General features: G+C 41.9%; 1 protein-coding gene across 2 annotated transcripts; it reads left to right on the top strand.

Moving 5' to 3' along the window:
• The first annotated feature begins 848 nt into the window (after positions 1-848).
• Positions 849-16238, top strand: TRMO (tRNA methyltransferase O). 2 transcript variants are annotated; one of them, XM_007197040.3, is made up of 5 exons: positions 849-974; positions 8899-9073; positions 9890-10047; positions 12959-13621; positions 14707-16238. In XM_007197040.3, exons 1-5 carry the CDS (start codon positions 899-901, stop codon positions 14925-14927), a joined length of 1293 nt encoding a protein of 430 aa, XP_007197102.3. In that variant the 5' UTR covers positions 849-898; the 3' UTR covers positions 14928-16238. The 2 variants fall into 2 exon arrangements, with proteins under 2 accessions (XP_007197102.3, XP_057403565.1); XM_057547582.1 differs by lacking the exon at positions 14707-16238 and adding an exon at positions 14281-14682.
• The last annotated feature ends 3594 nt before the right edge of the window (positions 16239-19832 follow it).

The raw sequence follows: 19832 nt of genomic DNA, 5'->3' as shown, positions 1-19832 counted from the left end.
TTTTATGGTTTTGAATAATTTATTTTGCAGGCAGTATGTTCCCCCTCACCCCATGAAGCAACAGGATAAAATGCTCAGAAGTAGAATTATACATTCGGAGAAACTTGATAAATACACAGGAGAGAGATGACGTTACAAGTAAGTGGGTAAAAGGCTAGGCTAGCGGTGCAGGGATAACTGGTCATTGCATGGGATGAAAACTGACTCTTGTTGGCCCTCAACTTTTTAGAGCTGCCCAGAAACAACGACTACAATCCCCTCAATGTGTATGGCATGTTGACTCAGTTTCATTCTCGCTTCATTTCTCGTGAGGTATGGAGCACAAGCACTTCTTACCCGTTAATTTGGTGTGGGGCTAACCATCCATTAGATTTGAAATAAGGTTTACTTGGGGTTCCTTTCTGACAAAACATCGTTTTTCTTGTGGAAAAACGGGAGCATACAGAGAAGTATAAATGACCATCTGTGTATTCCCACCATTCAAGAAGAATTAACATTTAATAACATCCAATCATCTTGCTATGTGATAACTGTATATACATATTCTTTTTATTTAAAAATTAGCGTCATGCACTGGATATGTAGGTTGCTTATTATTTCGAGAGAGACATCTTTATGCATAAATCTTCATCGACGTGCCCCCCTTGGAAAGGGTGGTAACTTGGAGCTTCTGACTGCCCTGAAAGGGCGGGCAACTAACTGCAAGGCGTCCGCGCGACACAGCGGACACACGTTCAGAAGCGAAACGAGGGATCCAGGCCCTAACCGCCACCTAGCGGCGGCCTCCGGCGCCGCCCGCCGCGCGCCGCACTTCTCCCGCACTGCGCAGGCGCCGTGCATGGAGACCGGAAGCGGAAGGCTTGAACGCGTTGGGTGGGCACCTGTGAGACCACTAGCCATGCGCGACTTGGAGGAGCCCGGCCCTCGACCCACAGCGACCTCGTGCGGGTGCATGAAGCCGGCTCTGGAGACAGGTAACTTCTAAGAGGCTGGAGGTTCCGCACTCCGAAGAGCCCTAAGTGCAGGGAGCCGACTTCACTGCAGGGAGGGACGGCAAATGCGAGCCCTAGAATGGACGTGGGTCGCTTTTCCTGATTATTGGAAGGCACGGGTCATGTGCTTAGGAGACCACGTGATGTGTCTTAAGCGAGCGGGATGATGTCATCTCTCCTGTTCTGTTCTTGGTAGCTAAGGTGGCCTGGTCTTGGCAGAACAGCCACGTGCAGTGTAGTGGCCTTTGTCTTGGGGAGTTCTCACCCATAAAGGAGAGATAGAATATATACAGCAGGTGTTATGCCGATTCGGAATTAATGCCACAAGAGAGAAGCAACCTGTGCTGTAGGAAGTGTAGGAAATAGTTTTAAACTGGGCATTGAAAGATGGCATGAGTTTGTTTCTCTTTATTTTCACCCCTATTTTTAGGGCAGAATATATTAACTTTAGAAATCTGATGAAGCAAATGGAAAAAAAAGATTAAAGTAGTCGGCCATTACCCAGAGAAAACCACTGTTAATATCTTGGTGTCTACTTTCCATAATAGTTTCAGTGCCTACACACTAGAAACATGAGGTGATATGTGACACCATTGTCTTATAACTTCAAAAAAAAACTTAAGGACTTCCTTGGTGGTGCAGTGGTTAAGAATCCGCCTGCCAGTGCAGGGGACATGGGTTCGAGCCCTGGTTCTGGAAGATTGCTACGTGTTGCAGAGCAACTAAGCCCATGTTGCAGAGCAACTAAGCCCACCACAGCTAGTGAGCCTGCGCTCTAGGGCCTGCAAGCCACAACTACTGAAGCCCTCGCGCCTAGAGCCCGTGCTCTGCAGCAAGAGAAGCCACCGCAATGAGAAACCTGTGCACTGCAATGAAGAGTAGCCCCCACTCGCAGCAGCGAAGACCCAGCGCAGCCAGAAGTAAATAAATAAATTTAAAAAAAAAAACCAAAACTTCGGTTTGAATCCCAGCTCTACATTTATTAAAAACAAAACAGGGCTTCCCTGGTGGCGCAGTGGTTGAGAGTCTGCCTGCCGATGCAGGGGACACGGGTTCGAGCCCTGGCCTGGGAGGATCCCACATGCCGCGGAGCAACTAGGCCCGTGAGCCACAACTACTGAGCCTGCGCGTCTGGAGCCTGTGCTCTGTAACGAGAGGCCGCGATAGTGAGAGGCCCGCGCATCGCGATGAAGAGTGGCCCCCGCTCCCCGCAACTAGAGGAAGCCCTCGCATAGAAAACGAAGACCCAACACAGCCAAATAAATAAATAAAAATTAATTTAAAAAAACAAACAAACAAAAAAAAAAAAACAAAACTTAAGGTTCATGAAAATCTTTCCATGGCAATTAATAATGTTAATTTTGAGAAGTTGCACACTATTTTGTTTTATAGATGTGCTCTTATTTAACCAGTTCCCTATTGTTGGGCATTTAGGTTATTGCCGGTTTTCATTGTTCTAAATGAAAGTTTTGAAACTAAAATCTTTGTGTATGTTCTAAATGTTTAACTTGAATTTCTAAAAAGTATTGTTGGGCTTCCCTGGTGGCGCAGTGGTTAAGAATCTGCCTGCCAATGCAGGGGACATGGGTTCGAGCCCTGGTCTGGGAAGGTCCCACATGACGCGGAGCGACTAGGCCCATGCGCCACAACTACTGAGCTTGCGCGTCTGGAACCTGTGCTCCGCAATGGGAGAGACCGCGACAGTGAGAGGCCCGCGCACCGCGATGAAGAGTGGCCCCCGCTTGCCACAACTGGAGAAAGCCCTTGCACAGAAACGAAGACCCAACACAGCCATAAAGAAAAAATATATATATATTGTTATGTGGTCAACGGTTGTGCCTGTTAAAAAAAAAAAATTGTTGCATACTGCCAGATTACAGGTCTGATAGGTTTTTTTTTTTTTTTTTTTTAAAGGATTTTCTTTTTATTTATTTATTTATTTATTTTATTTTTATTTATTTTTGGCTGTGTTGGGTCTTCGGTTCGTGCGAGGGCTTTCTCCAGTTGTGGCAAGCGGGGGCCACTCTTCATCGCGGTGCGGGGACCGCTCTTCATCGCGGTGCGCGGGCCTTTCTCTATCGCGGCCCCTCCCGCTGCGGGGCACAGGCTCCAGACGCGCAGGCTCAGCAATTGTGGCTCACGGGCCCAGCTGCTCCGTGGCATGTGGGATCTTCCCAGACCAGGGCTCGAACCCGTGTCCCCTGCATTAGCAGGCAGATTCTCAACCACTGCGCCACCAGGGAAGCCCCCTGATAGGTTTTTAAAAAAATAATAATTATTTATTTTTTTTGGCTGCTTTGGGTCTTCGTTGTTGCATGTGGGCTTTCTCTAGTTGTGGCGAGTGGGCTACTCTTTGTTGCGGTGCGTGGACTTCTCATTGCGATGGCTTCTCTTGTTGCAGAGCACAGGCTTTAGGCACGCGGGCTTCAGTAGTTGTGGCACGCAGGCTCAGTAGTTGTGGCACATGGGCTTAGTTGTTCTGCGGCATGTGGGATCTTCCTGGACCAGGGCTGGAGCCCGTGCCCCTGCATTGGCAGGCGGATTCTTAATCACTGAGCCACCAGGGAAGCCCCAGGTCTGATATTTTGACAGGCAGGAAAGAGCAGGGCTCACAGGTCTACAGAGCATGGGGTCCGGGAGCTGTAAGTCAGAAATGTTGGATGGGGGACTTCCCTGGTGGTCCATTGGTTAAGACTCTGTGGTCCCAGTGCAGGGGGCCAGGGTTCGATCCCTGGTCAGGGAACTAGATCCCACATGCATGCCGCGACTAAGATCCTGCACGTGGCAACAAAGATCCCGCATGTGGCAACAAAGATCCCACATGCCACAAGTAAGACCCAGCACAGCCAAATAATAAATAAATAAATAAACAAATTTTTTTTTAAAGTGTTGGATGGAATAGGGAGGTATTGGAACTGTTGATTGGATTCAGTTTGTAGAGAACCTTGAATAGCAGGCTAAGAAATATGACTTCAGGGCTTCCCTGGCGGCGCAGTAGTTAAGAATCACCTGCCAATGCAGGGGACATGGGTTCGAGCCCTGGTTCGGGAAGATCCCACATGCCGCGGAGCAAGTAAGCCCGTGCGCCACAGCTACTGAAGCCCACACACCTAGAGCCCACGAGCCACAACTACTGAAGCCCACACACCTAGAGCCTGTGCTCCCCAACAAGAGAAGCCACCGCAATGAGAAGCACGCACACCGCAAGGAAGAGTAGCCCCCGCTCGCCGCAACTAGAGAAAAGCCCGTGCGCAGCAACGAAGACCCAACCCAGCCAAAAATAAGTAAATAAATAATAAAAATTAAAAAAAAGAAATACGACATCTGTTAATAGTGGGAAACAAAAAGTTTAGAGAGTAGCGAGACATAAGGAACTCAGAATCCAGAGGACTGGTGTAGTGTGTTTTGAGGAGGGGAGGGACTGGCAGAGGGAAGACAGATTATAACAAGGGTAATTTAATAGTCTGGGCAAGAGGGGAAAAGGACCTGGACATTTCTGTCTGCACAAGACTTGTTGATAAGACTTGTGTACAGAAAGCCTCTGCATTAATAACTTGTTGGGTTTTTAAAATTATATGGTTAGTACAGTTGTAATATTGTTAAATTGAGGGAAAATCCTGTGTAAGGGCTTTAAAAATCTCTCCTTGCTGAGCACCTTCTGTTGTACTAGGTACTTTACATATTTTAGTCATCTTTCCAAGATAGGATGATTATCCTTGTTTTATAGCTGAGAAAACTGGATTTAGAGAGGTAAGCAATTTTGCCCAAGGGCACACAGCTAGTGTTATGGCCCTGTGTTGTTTTTGTCCTTTTTCTCTTTTCATACCAGCCATAGGCCCCAGGGAAACTTCTCCCTCTTTCTGTGTGGTTGTCATGCCAGTACTACTCTGGCATACCTGTGCTCTCCCTATTCTGCATGTATGTAAGGCAGTTTGATTTAATTGTTGATTTACTTGTCCACTCTGTCAATGTACTGCACACCTTGATGGTGAGAACTGGTTCTTGTTTATGCCTGTTCCCAGGCACTCAGCACAGTGCTTACCAAGTGGTAGGTGCTTAATGTTTTCTTTTTGTTTGTTTTTTGAGATATGAGGCAAGAGGAAGAAGATCAGAATTCCCTTGGGTGGACGTTCTCAGGCCTCCACTTCAAGGAGAGCATTCAAGCAGAATTTATATTTGGAAATTTAATATCCCAAGAACCGGGGCACAGAGAATAAATAAGATCCAGACGTATTAGAATATGGTTAAGTTCCGACGTTTATTAGATGGATATTTGATATGTTGAGAGTGGTCTCAAACATTTGAGAGTGACATAGCTGAGGGACTCCTTCCAATGTAGCTCTTTCAGTTCATTGCTTACCCAGTATTATCTTGCTTATGTTCTTATAGAGGTGAAAAAACAGGGTTGGAATAAATCTAATTGGTTACAACTTATATTTATCATAGCATATGTATAACCTGTGAAAAACAGGTATAGACTGATTCAATGAAGTGATAGCTCAAGTTAGTTATAAACTTGTAGACCCCCAATCAGATAGTCAAAGGCAAAAGTCTTTGATCATTACTGCAGATATGACATTTCCCATGATATTGAAGCATATTGTGAGTTTCTATCAATCAACTGTTAACTCCACTGTGATACGAGTTCTTGTTTTGTATTTTTTTCCCCAAACTTAGCACAATGTCTGGCAATTGTAGACACTTGGAAAGTGTTTGTTAAATAAAACAGAACATAACTGACTAAGGCAGGAGCCCTTTTTGGCCTTTTTTCTTCATGATATTTTTATGAACACCAGAGAATTGTTTGACTTTAGTTCCTTCATCTTTAAAATGTTTACTATATCAATTCCACAGAGCATAGGTGAAGGTTTAAAAAAAAGAGTGCCTGTGAACGTAGTTGGAAAAAAATTTTAAGTCATCAAAAACATACGCAGTGTCGATGGATCTTAGAATCATAATATTGAGATAGAGAAAGCAAGTCTGAGAAGATACCAGTTTTTATAGAACTCAAAGACAAAATAAATGAAACGTTGTTTAAGCATGCATATGCATGTGGTAAAATCATATTTAAGAAAAGAAATGAATGATAAAGACCACATTCAAGCTCTTGTTTATCTCAGGGGAAAGGTAGGGAGAGCGGCAACATAAAAAGATGAAAGTTGTTGGTAAAGCACTAGTTTTTGGGCTGGGTGGTGGTACACAGGATTTCATTTTAACATTATGCTTTATTATATATATGTTGCATGTAATATTTTATATGTATCATGTAATTTAGTTTTTATAAGGGAAAAGTCATGAAAGGTGCTATGAAGGACAGGCCTATAGTCTCACTGCCCACCTGTGCTGATAGGATAGATTTAATGGAAACTGGAAATAAAATGAGGTTCTAGAATGTCTTTATATCATCTCTTAAAAGAAGCTAATACAGCTTTCATGAAATGTGAAAAAAAAGTTATCTATAAATTCAAAATGCTAGTTGCAGATACCTTCTACTTTAAACCTATATTGATGTTGCCTGGCCAGTTTTTTCTTCTTTTGAGTTACTGGTTTAAAACATTTTAAAAATGATTTGTGATTATTGTAAAATTTTCAAATATTATAGAAATTACAGAGTTAAATATAAAAATAATCCAACAATCCCTCCACCAGTTTTTTTTTTTAACTCACAGTTCCATCTTTATTACTTCTAACAAAAGATAGTAGAATGATACTTTTGTCTCTTCCTTGGTATTTGTCTACTGTATTAACTTCGACCATCCCAATAGAAGAATGTGCCAATAAATCATTGATGACTTTTTACTGTTGTCTGTATGGTGCAATGATACCAATATCAGAGGGATTACAACCAGCCTAAACAGAAAAGAACACAATTTAAAGTCTCCACCAGTTTTAACCAATGTTAAAATTTTGGTGAATATCCTTCTAGATAGCTTTCTAGACATACATATGTACATGTTTAGTTAGGTAAATACATAAAATTTTCATAAATAGGATTATGTTATACACGTTCTTCTTTCACTTTTTCACTTTCCATTTTAATCAGTTTAGACTTACATAATCCTTTTCTCCATGTAGCATGAATTTTTAAAGTACCTATCCTCTTGTAGGCAAGTACTAGACAATGAGAACATAGCAGTCAGTAAGACAGAAAAACTCCTGCCCACATGGAGTTTACATTCTAGTGGGGCAGAGAGCTGCTGGAGCAAGCCTAACCTGAAATCTAGACTGCCTCTAGATATTTTAGTACTGTGATCCCATACACTCCCTTTATTGCTTAATTAAACTAGTTTGTTTCGTGTGTTCTGTTGTTTTCAATTGAAAGCATTTTTACCTATATACAGTCTCTGTCTCCTTATCGTTCATTATTCTTTGCTTTGTATTTTCACACTCCAGCCAATCAAAATGGCTTGTTCCCTGCTTATGCTATAAAATTTCTCATTTAACTTTGTGCAGCTTATTCCCTCTGTTTGAAATACCCTCTTAGCCCTAACCAAGGTCACATAACATAGTAATGGTAGCATAGAATTTGAATTATAGTCATAGTAGTTCTTCTAAAAATGAATTTTTCTTTTCATTCTTTCTTTCTTAGACCAATACACTTTCCAGTTTATTATCTAAAGGGATGTATTGATAACAATGATATATGTAATGATAAGGATATTTATATATATATTTGAATGCTATAAGAATCTTATTTTATAGTTGCATAACACCTAATAGATTTTAAAACTATGAAATCGATGCATTAAAGAAAACATGTCTTCCTACATCTTTGCTTGATCTTTTCATTAATGATTTCTTTTTTTTTTTTTTTTCCACACACACACACTGTATTTTATTTTTACAAGAGATAGATAGACTGACACCAAGCATTGTACATGGATGACCACAACAAAAGCAACAATGATTGCAATTACCAAACATGAAACACACTTATACTATGTCATAACATTGACATTCAGTCCAGTAATCCTCCACTGTAACAGCTCCTTTACTTTCCAGTGAAAATTGATTTGTATATTCTTTTCCTCTGAGTCCTTGTGGAATTTTTTTTTTTTTAATTCAGACAGAAAGTCACAAAAATTATACTCATCCTCATCAGTTCACTCAGTCCCATGTAATTAATTTCTTTTTTTTCATCTTGATCTTTTGTTAGCACTTTTATGAGTTCATCAGTTTTTCATTAGAGTTCTGAAAATGCTTATTCATTCAGTTCAGCAGTACAGTCAGTTACCAGAAACCTGTACTTGTCAGAGTCTTTTCCATGAATTTCTTGAAGATGAAACTCTTTTATAGGAACATATTTGCAAAATCATCAGAGTACACCCAGAACTGTCTGTAAATGACAAAAGACTTAAAAATGACCATGGTTAAAGATTTGATGAAAGTTCATAATAATGCAGTTGACAAGAAAATTAGTTATTTCTGAGATATACATTTTAAAGTAATAACTAGGATTATTACTTATAACATTATACCAGAACATATAAGATTTTTAGACGTTTCCTGTAATGTCTGAAACATTTATATTAACATATTTCCATACATATTTCCATACAAATACAAATATAAGATTTTTAGAAATTTCATGTAATGTCTGAAACATTTATATTAACATATTTCCATACATATTTCCATACAAATACAAATATAAGATTTTTAGAAATTTCATGTAATGTCTGAAACATTTATATTAACATATTTCCATACATATTTCCATACAAATACAAATATAAGATTTTTAGAAATTTCATGTAATGTCTGAAACATTTATATTAACATATTTCCATACATATTTCCATACAAATACAAATATAAGATTTTTAGAAATTTCATGTAATGTCTGAAACATTTATATTAACATATCTCCATCATTAATGATTTCTTATCTAATTTTCTTCTGTAGGGAATCTTTTAACTGAGCCAATTGGTTACTTGGAATCCTGTTTCTCGGCCAAGAATGGTACTCCAAGGCAGCCATCCATTTGTAGCCATTCACGGGCTTGTTTGAGGATTAGAAAAAGCATCTTTAATAATCCTGAACATTCCTTGATGGGCTTAGAACAGTTTTCTCATGTTTGGTAAGTTGTTTTATAGTTAGAAATGGTACTTTGGACCATAACTTGCCCTTGAGTAAAGTACTCCAGTTGGAGGCAACCCTGGAGACTGCCATCCAGACCACCCTTGTCTACTGCATGGGATTTTTGTACTATAGTTATGCATGTGATTGTCTGCATAACTTGGACACCCTCGGGGAAGCTTGGGATCCACTGCGGGGCACATTCCATTTACAGTTGGTTCCAGTTTTGTTGAATGACTTCTGTTGAGCTGAAATCTGTAGACCTTCTTGATTCTGTCCATGGGTCATTATTCTGTCCTCTAGACCACGGGTTAGCAAGCTATGGCCTGTGGACCAAACCCATCCCATCTTCTATTTTTGTAAGTAAGTTTATGGGAACATAACCACGTGCATTCATTTATGTGTTGGTCGTGGCTGCTTTTGTGTTACAACAGCAGAGTTGAATTATTTATAGCAGAGACTGGTTGACCTGCAAACCCTAAAATATTTACTGCCTGGTCCTTTACGGAAAAAGTTTGTGGACCCTGCTCTAGACCCATGAAGTATTGTTTATTCAGGTACTTGACAAAAGCCTGTTAAGGTCCTAGCATGTGCCAGTCATTGTGTTACGGGCAGTGGATATAGAGATAAGACTGTCTTCTTTCAAAAAACGGGAATGATATTATTCTTTTTTCCCCCACTGATTACATTTTAGTACCATTAGAAGCATTCTTTCTATTTTAATTTGTGGGGATTAAAGTTTTTTTTCTCCCTCAAATCATTATGATAGATTAACTATGTTCTTTTCTTACTCAATGGTTTGGTTTATTTTCAATAGGATTTTGTTTGTTTTTCACAAAAATGGTCATTTGAGCTGTAAGGCAAAAGTGCAGCCTCCTAGGCTGAATGGTATGAAGACTGGCGTTTTCTCTACGAGGAGCCCACATCGTCCCAATGCGATAGGACTGACCCTAGCCAAACTGGAAAAGGTAGAAGGTAATTTGTACTTTTACCATTTTTTCCTTAACCAAAAGAAGTCTTATAAAATCAACATAGTATTCAGCACTGGCTGTTAATTGAGACAAGTACCAATGGTGTTAGCCCCTGTGAACCACCAGACATTGAAGAAAATGAAACAATTAAAAGAATGTCAGCGTTGAAGCACTTTGGAATCAGCTCTCATAGGATGCTCAGAGTTAGTTTATGTCATTATATTTATCAGAAGTTATTAAATTATTTAAAAGTAACTCTTAAGATTTTATAATCATTAAATTAGTAACCAAATTTTTCCTGACTTGGAATGCAGTAAATATAAAATGATCTAAAAATAATTGGACACTCTCAAAATTTAATGCACAGTAACTGGTTGCACATGCACATATGGTCAGCACATCTGACCACAGGGTGGTGGATCATTTCTTCCTTGCAGCCCTGAGGAAATGAACGTGCATCGTGGCTGCAGTGCCGCTGTCCCCTGTGATGTGAGGCAGAGGGTCTGGGATGAATACACCATAGGTTGAACATCTGTCAGATTGTGGGAGAACCTGTGTAGAATACCAGATTAGATTTAACTACATGTTCATATATAAACACATTACTGAGCCGTTCATTTTTGAAAGCCTCCCATTCTTGAATCCTTTGGACCTGATCAGCACATTTGGGTGTGCTGGGAAACACACAACTTGGGTAGCAGTACTGGAACGTTTTATGATCGTTTGTGCAACCCACACGTATTTTCTGAGCGCTGAATATGTGCCAACCATTGTTCTAGGTGCTGGGGATATAGTGGCAAGCAGATTAGATAAAAATCCCAGCCCTACAGAGGATCTTAGCATTCTAATGGGGAAGATCAAATCAGAAAGGTGAAAGGCAAACACAGTAGCACTGTAGACACTCTTATAAATAAGCGTTATGAGGATGACTAGAGTTTGTGTGGTGCTTTGCAGTTTATAAAGGGTGTTCACGTATGGTATCTCACAGTGGCTTGTGGGCTTGATAAGGTAGCAGTCTCTGTGTTATGGATGAGGGCACTGAGGCTCTTTGATGTTTGATAATTTACCCAATAGCATCCAGCCAGGGGGTTGTCTGACTTCAAATCCCACGAACTCTCACCTGTACCCCAGTGCTTTTCTTTCTTTTGCAGACATTATTAGGCATAATCTATCACTTAGAAAGTCCGAAATCTTCTTTCCAAAGTTCCAGGTTCATTCACAATAAGCATGTTTTAGAAATCAGAGTCCTTTGTTAGTCATGTTTTTCTCAAATGGAGATAGGATCAAATGTGATCACATGCAGTTTTTGATTCTCACTGGGCCAGTTTTCCAAGGATCAAGTTAGTAGACTTTGCCCCAGTAGAAGGAACTGAACAGCAGCTGTATAAGTGGGACAACAGGGGACCTTTCCTTAATATTTGGTAATGGTGACTTATGTTCTGTTTAATTTTTTTATTTTTTTTTTGGCTGCGTTGGGTCTTTGTTGCTGTGCGCAGGCTTTCTGTAGTTGCGATGAGCGGGGTTTCTCATTGCCTCTCGTGTTGTGGAGAATGGGCTCTAGGCACACAGACTTCAGTAGTTGCAGCACGTGGGATCAGCAGTTGCGGCACGTGGGCTCTAGAGCGTGTGGGCTTCAGTAGTTGTGGCGTATGGGCTCTAGGGCATGTGGGCTTCAGTAGTTGTGGCGCACAGGCTCCGTATTTGTGGCTCGTGGGTTCTAGAGCGTAGGCTCAGTAGTTGTGGCACACAGGCTTAGTTGCTCAGCAGCATGTGGGATCTTCCCGGACCAGGGATCAAACCCGTGTCCCCTGCATTGGCAGGCGGGTTCTTAACCACTGCACCACAGGGAAGTGCCCTGTTTATTCAGTGGAGTATTCGATTTCTATTGCTGTGTAACAAATTACCATGCACTATCAGTTTAAACAGCACACATTTATTATGTGTTTAAAACATTATAATGTTTCTATAGGTTAGGAGTATGGGCACAGCTTAGCTGGGTCCTCGCTTAAGAGTCTCACCAAGCTGCAGTGAAGTGGAATGAATTCTTTTCTGGAGGTTTGACTGTAGAAGAAGCCATTTCCAAGCCCACTCTGGTCATAGGCAGAATTCGCTTCCTTGCAGTTGTGGTTCTGAGGGTCCTGGCCTCTTGCTGGTTGTTGGCTGGTGGCTGCCCCCAGCTTCTAGAGGTGGCCCCCAGCACCTAGAGACCTCTCGCAGCGCCTTGCCACACGGGCTTTCCCAGCAAGGCTGCTTGCTTCTTCAAGCCCACAGGGGAAGTCTCTCAAGTGAATCTGCCAGCAAACACAGGAGTCTTAGATAACATAACGTAGTCACTGAAGTGATATCAAGTCATACTCAAGAAGAGGGGATTATACACCAGGAGGTGACATCATGGGGCCACCTTAGACTCTGTTTGACACATTGGAGACCATCATCAGTCCCACAGAGATATATTGAGGACTCTGATGTGTCTGGAACAGAGTTAGAAGCCCTCAGTGATGCAAAGGTGAGATGGCCCCACCTAGTGCTCGAGGACCTACTCACTGTCTAGGGGGAGAGACTCTAAGCAGGTCGTTGCTAGACCGTGTGACAAGGGCTTCAGGAGAGGTTTGGGCACAGGTACCTCTGCGGAACCCAGAGGAAAGAATGCTTACGTCTGGAAGAGCCAGAAAGGCTCTGTAAAGGAGGTGTTACGTGAGAGCCTTGAAGAGCAAGTAGGAGTTTGACAGATAAAGAAGAGAATGGGTTTCTAGGTAGAAAGAAAACTGTACCTTGGCACCAGGTATAAGAGGGCCTGGTGCGTAAGAGAATTGTGAGTAAGCTTGGTGGGGTTTAAGCAGACGGTGCTGATTCTCCAGTTGTTTGCACTGTTCTTCATTGTTAATATTTCTAAGAGGGTGTTTTTCACATTATAGGTGGAGCCATATACCTTTCTGGAATTGACATGATTCATGGCACACCTGTACTAGACATAAAGCCCTACATAGCTGATTATGACTCGCCGCAAAATTTGATTGAGCCTTTAGGGGACTTTAATTTACAGAATAACCAATGTAGACCAAAAACCGTGTCCCAGTGTGATGGCAAGACTGATAGCTGTGACCAGCAACAGCTCTCAGGGTACGAGGAACCACGGCTCTACAGTGGCACTAAGGAGAAACCTAAATGTCCTGAAGATAGAACTTCAGGAGAAAACAACGCAAAACACGACAACTCAGCAAAAATCCAGCAAAGCTCACCTGAGCCCAGGGAGAGAGCAGCAGATTTGGGTGAAGAATCAGAAAGTGGTCCGAGTCCTAGGGTAGCAGAAGAGCAAAGTGGCCCATGTTGCCTGGAGAAGAGCTTTTCAGAGGAACAAGCAGACAGCAGGCTGAGGAGAGGGGAAGCAGCAGTGGTCCCACAAGGACACAGCACGGAGGTGCCGCCCGAGGCTCTTCCCTGCCCTTCCAGGGCGGCTGGTGCAGCCCACCGCAGTGCGGTCCCCGCCTGGGTGAGAGAGGCTCCCGTGGCCACCTTGGGAGTCCGTTTTACTCCTCACGCGGAGATGGACCTTGAGCACCTCAGCTCAGGTGAACCAGGTACTTTCCATTTCTTGTTTCTGAATGAGAGATGAGCTTTTACTAGGAGATTTAGGCAAATTGCCTGATGTGCCTTCTTTGCAGAAAGACGCAACACTTTGTGATCTCACTGCTTTGCCTGCTATTTCTGAGGGCAGTTTTATATAGAGTATTTGTGATTATGACTTGTAAAGAAATGTAGAAGTATAAAATCATACTTGGGCAACGTCATCATCTGATGGCTTTCAATCAACAACTGTTTGTGCAGCACAGTGAGTGCCGGGCACTCAGTCAAGTGTTCACTGAGAACGGCTGCTGCCCGGGAATTGGGCCTCTTGTTTGCGTGTGGCAGTAGCTCTTGGAGTTCTCAAACAGCATTCGGAAGCTAAACTGTGCTTGCTCTGTACCTATGTAGATTGAGTTTTTTCATCTGTTTCACTATCTGAGTAGAGAAATGTCTCATCTTGTTTTACCTGTTGGGTGATGGATAGCTCGACCTCTGTCACAGAGCCCAGGAGTAAGAAGGAAAGAGTGTCTTAGCATAGGAATTGTCCCCATAAAGTCCCAGCACTAGAGGCATGCACTTCACTGCAGAAGAGAGAAGCCACAGGGCTTTTAACCTGGAGCCTGTTTACTCTAATACATGGTTGTTAACCAACATTGTTATCTGGTTTTTCCAGCCCACAAGCAGATTCCAAGCAGCTGTCCAGAGTGAAGGAGAGGCCCATTGAAAAGTGGGTGCGGTGATTCCTGTAAGAAGTAGCCAGTTAGTTGCCAAGGAGATGTCAGATTTCACCTGCCCCTGGATGGTTGTGCTACTCATTCTTTCCTAAGGCTTTATGTTTAAACAGAACATTTGATTTTTAAATCAATCTCTTTATTTTTAAAGTTTTATTTATGAAAGTTGTTTAATCACTCTGTACAGTTCATGGGAAGAGGAAGGTCAGTTTTTTTTTTTTTTGTGGGGAGTGGGGTGCGTCCCTCACGTCTTGTGGGATCTTAGTTCACCGACCAGGGATTGAACCCTCGCCCTCAGCAGTGAAAGCGTGGAGTCGTCGCCACTGGACCGCCAGGGGAATCCCCAAGTTGTGTTCTTCTTATTGCAGGTATTGGTCAGGCTTCATTTAAATATTTTCAGTCAGCGGAGGAAGCAAGGTGTGCCATCGAGGCTGTGCTGTCAGCCGACCCTCGGTCTGTATATCGACGGAAAGTCTGCCAGGATCGTCTTTTCTACTTTACAGTAGACATAGCGCATGTCACGTGCTGGTTTGGTGATGGTTTTGCAGAGGTCTTAAGGATCAAGCCGGCTTCTGACCTGTTCAGATGAGTGACCCTGTGGAGTCCTTGGTGTCTCTGGGATCGTGAGTAGCCTCCATCGAGTCTTTAAGACAGCCTAATTGACTTCAGTATGGCTGTTGGATTTTCTGTACAAGCTAATGATGTGCCTTCTTTGCAGAAAGACGCAACACTTTGTGATCTCACTGCTTTGATTGATTTGGGTTGTTCAGAATATTTATTTGAAAAACATGTGTTTTAATAAACTAAGAGATACAGAATTTGGAGAAATCGCCATAGCATGATCGTTTTTGATCAGTTAATACTGAAGAATCCAAAGGTGATGCTTTATCAGTGTTTTCTGAAAGAAGTCAATTCTTCTTGGCACTTGATAAAACTGGGCAGAAGCTGGGGGGATGTGTTGAACAATTCATGTTGATTTTTTTGTCTGAAAAAGCCTGAACCTCTCGGTTTTATTCTAAATCAAACTGAGTTATGATATCTTAAGAAACTAACAAATCAAAACCAAGTAGTTACAAAGACCTTTAGAGATTAAACCCCTGTGTTTCAGAGACTTTGCCACACACACACGCACACACGCACACACACGTATGTGTAATATTTAATCCTGATTCCAAAGTTAGAGACTCTAAGATTTCTTTGGATGCCTTTGTGTCAGAAAAGAAAGTCACTCTGAGAAGTCCAAGAAAATAACTTAATTACTGGTTTATTTCTTATTTATTCTATGACTGTTTACTGAGAACTATTGTGAGTTAGGTTTTGGTGATAGAATGAGATGAACAGGATGCAATTCTTGTTGTAGGTCATAGTTGTGGAGGAAGAAGACACAAACACATTGTTGTATTACAGTTAGATAGAGTAATTAAGTCCGTACATGATTCCTGTATAAGCACCACACGGGAAGCAGTTTTAAGAATGTATTGCCTATAGGTTGACTTTAAAGATGTGATCCCAGATAACTGAAGATTTATGACCAGTGTGACCAAATTAGACACCTGTCAACATGACGTAGGCTTTCCTAATCGCAACTGTAAATCTTAATAGCTGCTTGATCATGGTTTTGAAATGAGCCCTGCTGCCTGTGGATGCTTGCACAGAGTCATTTGTGGCTGATGACACTGCACTTCTGAAACAAACTGGGTTTTATTTGAGGTTACTTAGAACCTCTTGGGGAAGTGTATTTAAATCGACTTTTAAAAGCTTTTTATTTCTGGATAATTACAGATTCATAGGAAGTTGCAAAAAATAGGGCAGAGGTCCCGTGTACCCTTTACCTAGCTTCTTCCCATGGTAACATCTTACATAACTATGGTATGATGTTAAAACTAAGAAGTTGACATTGGTACAATCCACCCTTTATTTTGATTTTGAATTCTTTTCTCTTAAAATTACTTTGAGACTGAGTCAGGTCTTGAAACACAAAATGTTGATATTTAATATGGAAAAAATAACTCTTAGGACCATACCAACCGGCCTTCTAGCAAGAGGACTGTTCTGTTGTTTGGGGTTTTAATATACATTCTCAGGATTTTAGAACTAAAATCCTAAATATAATCCAGCTTAGTTCTCTGCCAGCTCATCAGTCTTTTCATTATACCCAGTGTTTGGCCCTCTCCCCCTGCTTAAACCCCTCGGTGATGAACCTTTACCCCTGCCCTGTGTAGCTCATTATTAAAGTGTTCTTCCTTTATATGAGATCAGATCTGTTCTCTGATAACTCCACCCTCTGGCCAGGCCACATAGGGTAAAGCTGATCAGGCTCCCATGTTTTCTTCAGCTGTTTCTCATGTAACGTGTTCCTGAGCCTCACCCCACCCTCAATCCTTGAGTCCCCCATGTGAGCTTTTGTCTCTAGGCAAGTAAGTGTCATATTGTGAGGAAATTTGTATCCCTGGGTTACGAACTTCCATCCCTCAGCAAGAGAAATCATTTGAAGTAAATCTACTATTCCTTTTCATCTTGGAAACTTTTTCAAAAGAAGGGGACACAAATGACATCCACCTTAGAATTTAGCCTTTGCTTTTTGGTGCCTGTTTGGGGAGCCCTGATAGCTGATTATTTTCACTAGCTTGGAGATAAACTCCAGGAGTTCAAGCTGTTTAGGTAATTCTGGCTTTCGGCCCACCTGCCCCAGCTTTCCAGAACAGTAACTTCCACAAGAAACACTGATACTTGTCAGTCACATATAGGAAGAGATTAGAAGGATGAGTGCCATTTATTACATTTTAAAATTGTAGCCTGGCTTAAGGAGGGGGATGGATTATTCCAGCATGCAGAGGCTGTGCACAACCAGATAGACTCATTAGCTAAACCCATGAGCCATGTGTTTGTCAAGCTCTTGTTGGTAGTTTTCTTTTTATGATACAGTCCCAAAGGAGGCAGATGAGGACTCAGTAATAATGAAATGTGCATCAGTTACTGAACTTTTAGCACATCCTGGGCACTGGGCTACATGCTCTCCCTATATTGACCAGAGGTTAAGCGACGTGTTCAGGCTCACACAGCTGGTCAGCCAAGCATCGAGGATTTCAGCCCACCCGCCTGGTCCCAGAGTTGGCTGCCTTCTTAGCTTGGCGCTCCTGCCTCCCCCAGTGCAGGTGCAGACGCTCAGCCAACCATGCTGCTTTATTTGAAGCAGCTCCCTATGCTTCATAAGCACAGGATGCTTCACTTAGAGTGATGCTGATGGAAATCTAATCACTAAACGAAGAACAGGGAGAGGAGTAAGGGCAGAGATGTCCATTCCCACTAGATCTGCTTGGAAGCTCCTGGGAAGCAGCGTGGGAGATGTGGAGAGCACTGAGGCTGCCCTCAGAAAGTTCAAGCACTCTTTCTGCTCTGCCCTGTGCTTGCTGTGTGCCCGTGGGCGACTCACTGAGCCCATCTCCACCTCCCTGACCGTACGGAGTTGTTGTTACAAGCATAATCCTTGGGAAAGTATTTTCTAAACTCTTCCATGGTCTGTAACTTAGGTCATATTTTTATTGTGCCTGTCATCATCAACACCCTTTCTCTGTCACTCTGCTCTGGCTTACCTGGCTGGACAAGCAGATTCAGGAGAATCAAGGGGTCCCTAAAATCCAATGTATGGAAGGTCTTGTTTTATTATTATCATTACAGAATTTTTTTTAAAAAAAGAACTTCTTTTAGCAAGTTATAGGACGTTTTGCTAAGGGAGCTGTCGCAAAGTGCTGCACCTTAAAGACCCAGTTGACATTTTGCCACCTGCCCCTCCGGCTTTCCCTCCTGAGGTTGCACATGTACCAGGAACCGCCTTCACTGCCCATGCACACAGTCCCCAGCTCAGTCCCTTTATCACGCACGATCCTCTTTAGTACCCTTTCTCTCTCACCTTCTTTCCTGATTCCAGCCCAGATATTTCAGGGTAGTCTGCATTTCTTTTATTTATTTAGCTTTTTGTTTTTTTTGCATTTCTTTTACAAGAAGATAGAATTAATCATGATGTGAAATTATTAAGGTAAGTTCTACCTCTGTGACAGAGAAGAGGCAAGTTGTAAGGATTAAAAAAGCTCAATGAAATATAATAGGGATTTTTGGTCATTGTTAAAAATAAGGTTCCTCTTCTGGGTAGCCACCAAACGACTCTCCAGCATCCTCTCTGATCTGCTCTCTGCCCCCTCTCTGCCTCTGTGGGTTCCAGGAAGTGGGACTCACAGAGGACTCAAGGTCAGTGTATGTGACTGTGAGTGACAAGCACAAGAAAAGCCTTTCCAGTACCCACAGTGACGGCAGGTGGTGGGGCAAAAACTCAGCGGTACCCTCTCTGTTTTCTGATGGAGGGGGCTACTTGGCCTACGAACTCAAGCCACACAGGCCAATCAACTTTGAGTCAATGTATGTTTATGTTGTGCTGACAAAAACGGTAGGGTTGGATGTAATACAGGGTTTCCTACTTTTTCTACCTTGTAGATAACTTGAGAAGTCTATTCAGTTTCTTAACTAATTCTTCATGCAGTTCAAGATGTGTAAAACTTTTTAATTCAGTGTTAGCTAATTTTATTTTTAAAAATCACCACATGCTAAACACTGAAGAAGTCTAATAATTCTTCACAGTGGTATAGACGTTATAGTTTACAAAGCCATTTAAAATATGTTGACTCATTTGGTATCTTAGCAACATTTTGCGTGGATTTTGCTTCTGGGCACTAAGCTGGGAACCTAACCGCTATTTAGAACAGGGCTTAGCAGACTATAGTCTGAAGGCCAAGTTTGGCCCACAGCCTGTTTTTGTATCACCTAGGAGCTAAGATTGGTCTTTATATTTTTAAAAGATTGTAAACAAAAGCAAACAGCCCCCAAAGCTGAACCAGTGACAGAATATGGCATGCAAAGCTGAAGATTTTACCATCTGGCCCTTTACAGAAGAAGTTCATGGACCCTGATTTAGAACATTATTTCTCTGAAAAGGTGTTATGAGTTCCAGAAAGCTTATTTACAAAATAGGTTTTTGGGTTATTGCATGCTTTTAAGTCATGGACTCTCTACGTTTTGAAAAGATTTAGTCATGTAGCCATGTGAGAAAACTCACCAATACAACATAAATAGTAAAGTATGTGTTATAATGTTCTATTCATACATGTCAAATGAGGGTATACAAATCCATGTTTATACATATGTAGAAAACTTCTAGAAGGATAAATACAAGTATGCTAACAATGGTTGCTTGGGGGCGGGGGCATGTTCTCTGGGGGCTTATTAGGGAAGGGAACTTTTCACTTTATTCTCTTCAGTATACTGTGGATTTTTTTCTAATCATGAGCACATGTTATTTTTATAGGTGGAACATAAGGAGAGTTAAATGTCCTAACTTAAATAAGTTCGATTTATGTAAATATGTAACTTTGTCCTCGCGCCCCGCCCCCCCAAATCTGGTAAATATAGTTAGAGACATTTTTTCCTGGAGCATCACATGTGG

Source organism: Balaenoptera acutorostrata, chromosome 6 (assembly GCF_949987535.1).
Source record: "Balaenoptera acutorostrata chromosome 6, mBalAcu1.1, whole genome shotgun sequence".
Taxonomy (NCBI): Eukaryota; Metazoa; Chordata; class Mammalia; order Artiodactyla; family Balaenopteridae; genus Balaenoptera; species Balaenoptera acutorostrata.
Note: the sequence above shows the minus strand (reverse complement) of the source record. Positions and strands in the feature narration are given on the sequence as shown.

What these genes read in the sequence shown, in the direction of transcription:
- TRMO (XM_007197040.3), top strand. Translation starts at nt 899, where the DNA reads ATGCGCGACTTGGAGGAGCCCGGCCCTCGACCCACAGCGACCTCGTGC. An exon ending in CAAACTGGAAAAGGTAGAAG is followed by an intron (nt 10,048 to 12,958) that starts GTAATTTGTACT and finishes TTCACATTATAG; the next exon opens with GTGGAGCCATATACCTTTCT. An exon ending in CCTCAGCTCAGGTGAACCAG is followed by an intron (nt 13,622 to 14,706) that starts GTACTTTCCATT and finishes TTCTTATTGCAG; the next exon opens with GTATTGGTCAGGCTTCATTT.